General features: G+C 44.1%; 2 protein-coding genes across 2 annotated transcripts in view; one reads left to right on the forward strand and one right to left on the reverse strand.

The window, feature by feature from the left end:
• The first annotated feature begins 779 nt into the window (after positions 1–779).
• LOC123763393 (uncharacterized) lies at positions 780–8,280 on the forward strand. Its single transcript, XM_069302919.1, has 6 exons — positions 780–2,468; positions 3,520–3,623; positions 3,969–4,124; positions 4,557–4,879; positions 5,494–5,722; positions 8,104–8,280. Exons 1-6 carry the CDS (start codon positions 980–982, stop codon positions 8,278–8,280), a joined length of 2,478 nt encoding a protein of 825 aa, XP_069159020.1. The 5' UTR covers positions 780–979.
• Positions 8,281–9,591: 1,311 nt separating this feature from the next.
• Positions 9,592–12,017, reverse strand: part of LOC123763281 (uncharacterized) — a 40,863-nt gene continuing 38,437 nt past the window's right edge. Inside the window, exon 8 of the mRNA XM_045750403.2 lies at positions 9,592–10,776. Coding sequence (XP_045606359.2) covers positions 10,644–10,776 — 133 coding nt within the window. The 3' untranslated portion in view covers positions 9,592–10,643. The remainder of the gene's footprint in view (positions 10,777–12,017) is intronic.

The raw sequence follows: 12,017 nt of genomic DNA on the forward strand, positions 1-12,017 counted from the left end.
GTACTTGAGTAAGCACTTGATTACTTACTCTTGACCCTTCAAGGATCAAGAGTATATATATATATATATATATATATATATATATATATATATATATATATATATATATATATATATATATATATATATATATATATATAATTTTATTCATAATTTTATTCATAAGAACGTGCGTACAGAGAACACAGGATGAGGACACAATTGTAGGTGCAAGTAATTATCAAAAGGCAGCACCAAGCCGGGGAGTCTATGTAACAGTAAGTACAGGCGCTGCACAAATATATTAATCCACTACTACGCGAAGCGTTTGGGGCCAAGCACAGAAAAGTTTAGATAAATTATTGATTGGTGTAATGGGGGTAAACACTACTAAAAGAGAAGTAAGATTCTCTTACTTAATGTGAGAATGTTTAAGAAATATAATAAATATACAATACACAGACGGCCACCAACTTTACAAAACAAACAAATAAATAATTTTTTTATTCAGGTAAAGTACATACATACAAGGTAAGATACAAAAGTTGATGTATTTATAGATAGAGCTAGTACATACAATGCCTAAAGCCACTATTACGCAAAGCGTTTCGGGCATATAATGCCTAAAGTCACTATTACGCAAAGCGTTTCGGGCAGAAACGTATATACGTATATAACTTTGTATTTAAACGTATATAACTTTGTATATAAACACGCACTACACTTATGGCTGCAGTGAATGTAACATTTTGTTCAATTTCGTTGAACAGTCCCCGAACCTGGCACATATATTTTTAAACTTTCCTATTATTTTAAACTTGTATAAAATACAATTTATAACAATAATATTGTTAATTTATAACTTTAAATTGGATTGATATAATTTGTTTACAATTGTGTAGAAAGTTTGCAAATGATAGTCATTTGTTAAGACCAACTGATTGTTTTTCAAGTTTGTGTCACCGTTGTAGTGCATTGTGTTTAGCCCTATACAACAGTAATGTTTACAGTGTCCAACGGAATGATTCGCATCCGTATGACGCACTGTATCCTGAGGCTGGAGGTGTCGCTGAGGGTGCGAGAGTGGCAGCACCTGTGTGTGGTGCTGACGCCCGCCCTCAAGGTCTACCTCGAGGGCCACGTCCTCACCACCTCCCTCCACTGCACCATCGACAGCAACGTGACGAACGCGACGGAACTCGCCGAGGTCGTCGTCGGAGGGACCCTGCGGAACGCCTTGCCCTTCTCAGGCTTTCTGGCAGATGTTGTCTTGTACGACGAGGTTCTCAGCGATGTCGAGGTGAAGGAATTAGCCGCGGGGAGCCAAGCGCCCAAGGAATCTTTTGTTGTTGGTAAGTCTTTCATAGAAGACGAACATCACCAAGGCGTGGCCGTGGGAGTGACCTTCGATACTGTAGACATAAAGGAGCTCGTTTCTAATACTAAACATGCAAGTTACATCTACTGCAAAGAGAAGACTAATTTTTATGACGCGAAGGAATTCTGCAGAAAGTTGGGAATGCAACAACTCGAATACACCAAGGAAAAAGGTAACGAACTCTCTAAAGATCTTCTGGAGTACATAGGGAATATCTCTGTTCATATAGACAACGTATGGGCACAGTCCAGTGTAAGGCCTCAGAACGAAGACACAACATGTTCTCTGTTACGACTGCGCCAAGACCCGCTCTCAGTGGAGTACGTTGACTGTCAAACGATTGCTTATGCATTTTGTGAAATTCCAAAGAACCACAGTTTAAAGTTACTTGGCTTTGAGGACGATAACTTATTCTTCGCTCGTTACGATACTCGGGGAGTATTTGAGAGCCTCACTAGCTACCGACTTGTTTACAAAAACAATACAATATACGTGGAAAATGTACAGAACAGAAATATTCTGTTTGAACGTAAAGTAAACAGTAACAGGCAGCTAATAGGGCGGCACCAGTGGCAGAGATCTCAGGAGTTAGATAGAAATAATAAAGTAATTACTATGACCTTGACGGCTTGCCAGAAGAACCAGTTTACTTGCTCAAACGGCGACTGTATTGACCTCAGACTCGTATGTGATTTTGTCAACAACTGTCAAGATGCTGCTGATGAACTTTTCTGCAATGACACAGTGTCTTTCCCTTCTTTCTATAGCAAGAAATTTTCTCCCGCTCAAGGCAGCAGCTCTAAGGCCTCGGTGAGTCTCAAGGTCACACTCGAACAAGTCAAATTAGTGGATCTTACAAACAATCTGATAGAGCTATGTCTGAGGCTAGATCTTACTTGGCGAGACAAGCGGGTTCTCTTCAAGTTCCTCAAGATGGACGTACCTGTACGCCTGCCGGAGAACACGTTAAAGGATCTCTGGCTGCCAAGCGTCAAGATGGATACGGCTGTTTCAGACGACAAAGACAAGTTCGACTTCTCCAACGACTCCAAAGATGTAGAGGCCACGGCCCGGAGTCGAGGCTACGACACTGTCCTCTACAGCTATGAAGGTGAGACTCGTGGTCCGCTAGCTGATCCAATACTTCTTACTCAAATCAACTCTTTGACTTGTGTTTGTATATCAATCATTTAAATGTTCATTTCACCAGTTATCTTGCTCCATAAAAGCATTTGAAAATTAGTCTTTACTCGTAGAATTTAATGTTGAATAACTTTCTGTAAATGCAATAGTAAATGACAGTAGTTGTATGTCTGAAGCAGCTCTTGAACATCACACATATGATGTTCCTTAGTGTACTGATATTAGCGTATTGTTATATATTTGAATAAATCAACTGAAAGACTTTCCTCTCCTTGAGTTTACCTCACTAGTTGTGTCTGGCTGTTATTTCGTATCATTGTTTGTACCGAGTTACTTAATCACATTTGTGTTCGTAAATGCCTCCCTTCGTGGAGACAAAATACATTCCACATTGTTTGGTTTAAAATTAATGCAATTCCAGGTTTATTCCTTGAAAGATGGCTTAAAGTATTATCATAGACACGTGTCACTTCAATAAAGAACACATTGCGGCTCTAGAAAATTAACCATGGTTATAATTTCCAGTTTTAGACGGTCATGACGATCCAGAAATTGACTCTCTCCCTCCTCACACTGCCCTTGCGTCCCTTCTCTGCTCCCAGACACAACCTCTGTTCCCAGATACACAATATGCTCCCAGGTCAACCCGTCCTCTTAAAAATGTCACTTTTGGCTAGTATGCGCACTATGGCCAAATTTGGACGTAATTTGAAATGAAATCGACTCACAAAAGTGACGTACTGTTCCGTTTTCTGTTTGAGTCATCCGGCTTACTCGGCAAGCTTAGAAGAGGAAACTTTTCATTAACGTTTTAAAACTTTATGAGAATTTCCTGCCCACCTAACCTATCAGAGGACCCTTAACTTACTGTTGTTGAAAAAAAAATCCCAAATTTATTTTCATTTGTTTTCATTTTCAAATTGCGTCCATATTCGCCCATACGGGTAAACGACCAAAAGCGACGTTCTTTTTAAGAAGACAGATTGCCCAGGTAGTGACACATCTCCCGCCTCCCACAGCGAGGATGTTTCACGGGGAGGAGACGGAGCTACGAGTGAGCCGGGCAGAGATGGTCGTCTTCCTGTGTAATATGGACCTCTTCTTCTACCCTTTCGACATCCAGGTAAGTGTGCCCCTCTCTACACCCGGTCTCTTCACGCGCACGTTATTAGAGTGAGGCATATTACAAGGAGACATAACTAGGGGGGGGGGGGGGGAATGCAACTCCCAAAGAGATGCTCTCTTAACTCTTGCTGAGTGAGGAGACGTATTCCTCCGCAGTAGTAAGGAGGCTACATGTATCTTCTTATACTTTCTTGGCCATCATTATATATTACTCATAATCCTCTCCTTCAAGATTTACAAATGTGTAAGGGGACGTGTAAATCCCAAGGTTTTACACACATGTGTAAAATCCAAGTGTCCCCTTGGATTACAGGTGTCTAATGACTCCTCTCTTGAATTGCAGGTGTGCCGGATACCACTGAGGTTGAGGAGTCATCGTGTGGACGACGTGAGGTGGAATACGAGCCGGGTGGAGGCGGCAGTCAGCAACCATTTCCTCCTGACGCTCTTCGATGTTGTCCACCTCTCCGTCAGCGTCCCTGATCAGCACCACGACACCGTCAGTACCTCGCTAATCTTCCCCACACTCACTATGGGGTATTCTAACACTTAGATCATTTTCCCTTGTTAACAGTGAAGGTCATTTAACTAGGGTTAGGATGTTAGTCATCTGCCACTCCAGACCAGCTGCCAGGTTGGGGTTCAGGTAGCGATTATTTATATATGAAGTCCGTGGGTGAAGTAATTACAGCGTTGCGATTCGAGCAGAGGTCGTCAGCGAAACACTGTTCGAGAAATATTCGAACGGCATCAGTGTTTCAATCATAACAAAGGTTGGGGGGGAAGGGGGGGGGGGTGGAGACTGCAGCCCTTGTAGTGAGTATAGTGTCTCCAGGTTTGGGGCAGGTCGTGGTAGTGACTGTATTGTGATCATGAGTGTGGTGACAGGTGTAGTGGTGTCAGTATAGTGACTGGGGCGTGTGTGATGCAGGCCGTGGTGGTGGTGAAGCTGGCCAGGAAGTATGGGGCCTACATCTTCAACACCATCTTGCCCTGCATCGTCTTGGAGATCATCGGGTTCCTCACCCACGCCTTCCCCACAGATGACTTTAGCAACCGTAGCACCGCCACCCTCTCCTGCCTCATCGTCAAGGCCGCCTTCTTCATCCAGGTGTGTAGCCGTTCCCGCTTCTACAGGTGTGTGTGTGTCCTTTCCCCTCCTACAGGTGTGTGTGTGTGTGTGTGTGTGGCCTTTCCCCTCCTACAGGTGTGTGGCCTTTTTCCTGTTCCAGGTGCTCGTCCTTCCACCTTCAGGTGTGTTTTCTTCTACTTTAGGTTTGTCTCAGTCCCCCCCTCCTCCAAGTGTGTATTATTTATGTGTAATAATAATAGACTCCTGTGAACTAATAGCCTCTTATGTATATTAACAGATTATCATGTGTAATTATAGACTCCCATGTGTATTAATAGACTCCCATGTGTATTAATAGACTCCCATGTGTATTAATAGACTCCCATGTGTATTAATAGACTCCCATGTGTATTAATAGACTCCCATGTGTATTAATAGACTCCCATGTGTATTAATAGACTCCCATGTGTATTAATAGACTCCCATGTGTATTAATAGACTCCCATGTGTATTAATAGACTCCCATGTGTATTAATAGACTCCCATGTGTATTAATAGACTCCCATGTGTATTAATAGACTCTCAAATGTGTTAATAGATCAATAACTGCGATACTACATCTATCCTTCCCACTAGATGGGGTTATCCCTCATTAACCAGAATAAACCTTTCACTAATCACATCTACTCTCATAACTACCTTCCTCAATAACTACAACTAAACTCCCCACTAACAGCTTGTAGACCTCTTTCAATTAAGTAAGACTTCCCTCACCACAACTACAACCCCAGATCAGCACCACCTTACCACCGTCGGCGGAGCCCAAGCTGGTCGACGTGTGGATGTTTGGCAACGTGTCGGTGCTCACACTAATATTCGTGGTGCATGTGGCGGTGCTCTGTGTTCACCAGCAGCAGCAGCAGTACAGCCTCCGCCACCAGCCTGGCGAGCACCAGTACCTCGTCGACCACCACCACCATCCCGGCAAGCACCGCCAGGACCTGGCTCACATGGACAATCCCAAGGTACTATTAGTGTCTTGGTGTGACGTGGAAAGGTCAAAATTGGGCTCTAGTTCCGCCTCTTGTCATCACGCACCGCTCCTGTGCCAGGTAAGTCCACTACGGGCTCACAATAGTCCGTTCTACTTTCCCCGCTCCTGTGCCAGGTAAGTTACGGGCTCACCATAGCCCGTGCTACTTGGAGCTTGTTTCGAGTAGCTGAATCTATAACAACAACAACAATCCGCCTCTTCCATCTTCAGTCACTCGGTCCGTGTCGAGGGTACTCGCCTCTCCCTACACCAGACAGTACCGTCTCCTTGCCCTAGTCAGTCGCCTGTCTCCGTCCCAGTAATAGGTTCAACCCTTCCTAAGATACTCGTCTGTTCATTTCCCAATCACTAACCTCTCCCAAGCCCAGTCTCTCGATTCTCCCTTACTCGGTCAAGCTAATTAGCAATAAGAACTCCAAATTATCTCTATGCAACTGATTGATGATTGATGAAGATTAAGCCACCCAAAAGGTGGCATGGGCATGAATAGCCCGTAAGTGGTGGGCCTTTTGAGCCATTACCAGTATCAAGAGCTGATACTGGAGATCTGTGGAGGTGCGACTGCACCCTGCGTGATGGGAGATGTCTCCCGTGTCTATGCAGCTATAAGAAGGCAGCTTATCAGGGAGAACCGTTTACGGGCTATTCATGCCCGTGCCACCTCTTGGGTGGCTTAATCTTTGTCAATCAATCATCAAGGTAAGACGTCGCATGGACCAATAGGACTTGTTCAACCTCCTTATTTCCTATGTTACGACTGGGGCAGTATGCTGGATGTTCCGTCTTGGTCTTGAAGATGGTAGAATGGAAGTATTTATTTAATGTATTGAAGGATTAAGACTATTCTTAAATATTCAGTTTTTTAAGACTATTCGTACAAATAATTCTATTAGTTTAAATGTATTATAGGGATGATAATGGCATTCTTACCAGCAGCAAGTTGAGCGTAGTAAAGATTTTTACTAGATAGCCATAATATGCTCGTTTTCTATCAATCCAATGTGAGGAAAATTTGTATTTAGGGGTGACAAGGCTGTCTTGCTATCTTAAGGCTGCTACATGAATTAACTGAATATTGGCCTTTGCCAGCCTGATAACCCTCAAGGTGGTAGTTACTTCAGCAGTATAAACTCTTGCATGCTAATACCAAGAATTTGTCTGAATTATCTTAAGTTGTGGTCGAAACGCTTTGCGTATTTAATAAATGTGCGTCTTCACGTAATAAATAAGTATCCCTTCCAACACGTTCATATGTATCTCTTATTAAATAAAAATGAGTTATATTATTATTAGTATTATCAGTACTTATTAGTCTCCTTGGCGCAGTGGTAAAACACTCGCCAGGCGCTTCGCGAGCGATTTGGCCTGGGTTTGTATCGTGGTCGGGGAGGATTGACTGGGCGCCAATCCTTATCTGTACGCCTCTGTTCACCCAGCAGTGAATAGGTACCTGGTTGTTAAACTATTTGGCGGGTCGTATTCCAGGGAAAATTAGAATTAAGGACTTGCCCAAAACGCTATGCGTGCTAGTGGCTGTACAAGAATATTAGAACTCTTGTAGACATAAATAAAATAACAATAAAAGTTCGGGATCATTGGATTACATTGGGGGTCCGAACACTTGTTAAAAAAGGACACATTGCCTTAGAAAATGTGCATGCAAGGCACTAGAGGGAATATTTAGGTCCCCACCAATGCAGGTTCCATGTTCTTTTGTTTACCTACCCCTTTTGTTTTTATTTGGCTTTATTTGACATATTTACAATTTACAAGTTGCATGTTGGTGAATATAATGAAAGGTTAAGAGTTGTGAATGTCTCGGAGCTTTTCAGCTTCCGGGCAGGAAGTGAAGACACAACAGGTATTTCCCCTCTGGTTCGCCACATTGAAGTGCTGAAACAGGAAACTGATAGCCTTTCGGTCTCTGTGTGGTAGTGTCAATGAGCCTAGCGCCCAATTAATTATTAGAGAAAGCTCATAGTACCTTTGCCACAGACACCAAGGATCTCAGATGCTATGGAACCAAATGTGTACCAATGTCCCAGTGAGGTGACCGAAACGTCACTTCTTTTATTTTCTGATGTGTGGGGTCGGGTGTTCAATTTTCAGCCGCGTTATTGTGACTTACTGTCTGCGTGCGTGTGCGTGCGTGTGTGTGTGTGTGTGTGTGTGTGTGTGTGTGTGTGTGTGTGTGTGTGTGTGTGTGTGTATGTGTGTGTGTGTGTGTGTGTGTGTGTGTGTGTGTGTGTGTGTGTGTGTGTGTGTGTGTGTGTGTGTATACATGTCATATCGCAGCAACATTCCATCCCCTGACAAGTTTCATGACCACAATATCCTCCTCTCCCGGGCCAGGCTGTGGGCAGGCTGCCGTCGATCGCCTGGCACAAGAAGACCAGCCCCAACACCACCTTCCTGCCGCGTGTAATCAACTTCGTCGGGTTCTTGCTGTCCTTCTTCAGCTGTGGCGTCCTCATCTGTGCCATGTACGTGACTGTCACTAGGGCCAGGAATGCCGCTCTTCTCCAGTAGTCGGTACTACTTACAAGAGAAGAACTCGAGCGACCGGCCTAATATTGTGGAGGAATTAAGAGTTCGCTATTGGTGGTTTAAAATGATATAAATGTGCCTCTACCATCTAAGGGTTCACCTTACTATCTGGGTACACACCGTGGCCCGCACAACTGCTGCTTATTTCAATACATTTAAAAAAAAAAAAAGCTCCGTGAGACAGACAATAATTTCCTGTCCGAGTCGGTCAGTCTTTCCATTTATAAAAACTAAGGAAAGACATTTTTAATTATTTTCATAATCATGATAGTCATATTATGTTAAGTATTGTCTGGCCAACTGTTATATATATATATATATATATATATATATATATATATATATATATATATATATATATATATATATATATATATATATATATATATATATATATATACATATATGTATATGTTACATATATATATATATATATATATATATATATATATATATATATATATATATATATATATATATATATATATATATATATATGTAACAAGCTTGCATGGTGGCCAAGCCATAAAGCACTTAAGAACCTAAATCTTAATGGTAAAAATATTGTACAAATGTAGCAGGGGACGTACAATACCTAACGAGCGAAGAATCAGTTACGAGTACAGAGCACATTAGACAACATGTCAACTGCGCAGCCCGTCCTCCAAAAATGGGGTGGTAAATGTAAGAAGACAAATCGGAGTAAACTCTCAGCTAGGTACATTACATCAAGGTTAGCGTATCAGTCCAGTACAGTGTGTGGTGATCAAATTATCAGTCCAGTACAGTGTGTGTGATGATCAAAGTATCAGTCCAGTACAGTGTGTGGTGATCAAATTATCAGTCCAGTACAGTGTGTGTGGTGATCAAAGTATCAGTCCAGTACAGTGTGTGGTGATCAAATTATCAGTCCAGTACAGTGTGTGTGATGATCAAAGTATCAGTCCAGTACAGTGTGTGTGATGATCAAAGTATCAGTCCAGTACAGTGTGTGTGGTGATCAAAGTATCAGTCCAGTACAGTGTGTGTGGTGATCAAATTATCAGTCCAGTACAGTGTGTGTGATGATCAAAGTATCAGTCCAGTACAGTGTGTGTGGTGATCAAATTATCAGTCCAGTACAGTGTGTGTGATGATCAAAGTATCAGTCCAGTACAGTGTGTGTGGTGATCAAATTATCAGTCCAGTACAGTGTGTGTGATGATCAAAGTATCAGTCCAGTACAGTGTGTGTGATGATCAAAGTATCAAATACATAACACTAAACTTAACATTTGGATACACTATGTAGCCGTTAAAGCTTCAGATAAATACTGTCCATCTTTATTAAGGTTTCAGGTAAGTACAGTGTACAAAGGAAAATTTACCGTCTAAGTGCATTTTAAGACACTCGGAGCAAGACACTTGGTAAAGACTTATCAAGTGTTTTGGTCAAGACTTGATCAAAACACTTGTGATCAAGTGTATTTGATCAACACTTATCAAGTGTTTTGGTCAAAACTTATCTTGATCAAAACACTTGCGATCAAGTGTATTAGATCAACACTTATCAAGTGTTTTGATCATACTCATCAACGGCACAGTAAGAGCAAGAGCCGTTGATGAGAGCAGGACAGAGGAGCTACACCCCACAACACCCATCAACAGTCTCGAGGGTGTGGCTCAAGTGACTGGCACGAGTACCAACTTGGCTCATCTATACAATATCCAACAATTTTGTTACTTTTATTCGAAATAAATTGGCGAACGAATTATATTTTTTCTCTCATCCTAGCGACATCATGGCGCGAGACAGAGTCACAGGTCTGTTCATTATTTCAGTTGAGAGTGGACAGGGAGAAAGCAGGAGACTGGTCAGCTGTCTCAAGCGTTAGAAAAATAGAATGTAATGGTGATTCTTTTTCTTTCAATTCACCCATATTGCACGTTCCCTCGTTCACCCGGCTGCCCAGTCTCTGTCCTCCTGGAGCAACCGTTCCCATCCGCTGCTCCTCTCTACAGATCTTTTGCCCCACTACGGACAAGCAGGTGCGTCCAAGTCTGTGGTTTATAGGACACTGTGGTCACTAATGTCTATATGGTTTGTGTGGTGAAGGTAGTACGGTGAATATATGACAGCCAGGCCATGTTCCTGTGCCAGGCAAGTTCACTACGGGCTCACCATAGCCCGTGCTACTTGGAACGTTTTGTTCCCAGTAGCTGAATCTTAAACAACAACAGCTAGCCGTGCGGGAGGAAGGTGTGCGAGGTGTGACGTGCTTCCTTACCTTCATCGTCTTGGAAGGTTTGTGTACTCCTGTTTACTTCTTGGTAAGAATGGTAAGTTATGGCACAGACACACTGCTCCTAGAGCATGAAGTCTATTGGTCTGGTGGCGAAGGCTTGGCTGTGCAGGTCACAGTTCTGTCTGATGAAGACGTAGTTGAAGGGTTGCAGGTCAGAGATGATGGTGTAGAGGGAGTACCCGTGGACGTGGAACCTGTTGGAGAGGTGGTGATGATGAGTGGGGATGGTGGGGTGATGAGTGGTTGTGGTGGTCAGTGGTGTGCTGTAGTGGTGGTGGTGGTGACGGTGAGTGGTGGGGTGATGAGTGGTTGTGGTGGTCAGTGGTGTGCTGTAGTGGTGGTGGTGGTGACGGTGAGTGGTGGGGTGATGAATGGTTGTGGTGGTCAGTGGTGTGCTGTAGTGGTGGTGGTGGTGGTGGTGACGGTGAGTGGTGGGGTGATGAATGGTTGTCGTGGTCAGTGGTGTGCTGTAGTGGTGGTGGTGGTGGTGACGGTGAGTGGTGGGGTGATGAATGGTTGTGGTGGTCAGTGGTGTGCTGTAGTGGTGGTGGTGGTGGTGACGGTGAGTGGTGGGGTGATGAATGGTTGTCGTGGTCAGTGGTGTGCTGTAGTGGTGGTGGTGGTGGTGACGGTGAGTGGTGGGGTGATGAATGGTTGTCGTGGTCAGTGGTGTGCTGTAGTGGTGGTGGTGGTGGTGGTGACGGTGAGTGGTGGGGTGATGAATGGTTGTGGTGGTCAGTGGTGTGCTGTAGTGGTGGTGGTGAGTGTACAATATGTACTTGTGCACCTGTGAACCATCTCAGCATCACCGTAAGCGTTACCTACCAACCAAAGCATCAGTGCTAAGTGTAGACGTGAGTCTCAGTAGCGGTTCTCCGTAATGTGTTGGCCTCACCAATATAAACAAAAGCTGTCTTTTTCTTCAAACCTGTGTTTGTTGTGTAAACGTGTTTATATTCATTAGTTTCTGAAGTGTGTTTGAATTTCAGGTGAACGTGAGCTTCCTCCACCACTGTGCCGCCCACTCTAGGCTTCCTCCACCACTGTGCCGCCCCACTCTAGGCTTCATCCACCACTCTGCCACCCACTCTAGGCTTCCTCCACCACTCTGCCACCCACTCTAGGCTTCCACCACCACTTTGCCGCCCCACTCTAGGCTTCCTCCACCACTCTGCCACCCCACCACTCTGCCGCCCACTCTAGCCTTCCACCACCACTGCCGCCCACTCTAGGCTTCCTCCACCACTGTGCCGTCCACTCTAGGCTTCCTCCACCACTCTGCCACCCACTCTAGGCTTCCTCCACCACTCTGCCGCCCCACTCTAGGCTTCCACCACCACTCTGCCGCCCACTCTAGGCTTCCTCCAGCACTGTGCCGTCCACTCTAGGCTTCCTCCACCACTCTGCCACCCACTCTAGGCTTCCTCCACCACTC

Source organism: Procambarus clarkii, chromosome 49 (assembly GCF_040958095.1).
Source record: "Procambarus clarkii isolate CNS0578487 chromosome 49, FALCON_Pclarkii_2.0, whole genome shotgun sequence".
Taxonomy (NCBI): domain Eukaryota; kingdom Metazoa; phylum Arthropoda; class Malacostraca; order Decapoda; family Cambaridae; genus Procambarus; species Procambarus clarkii.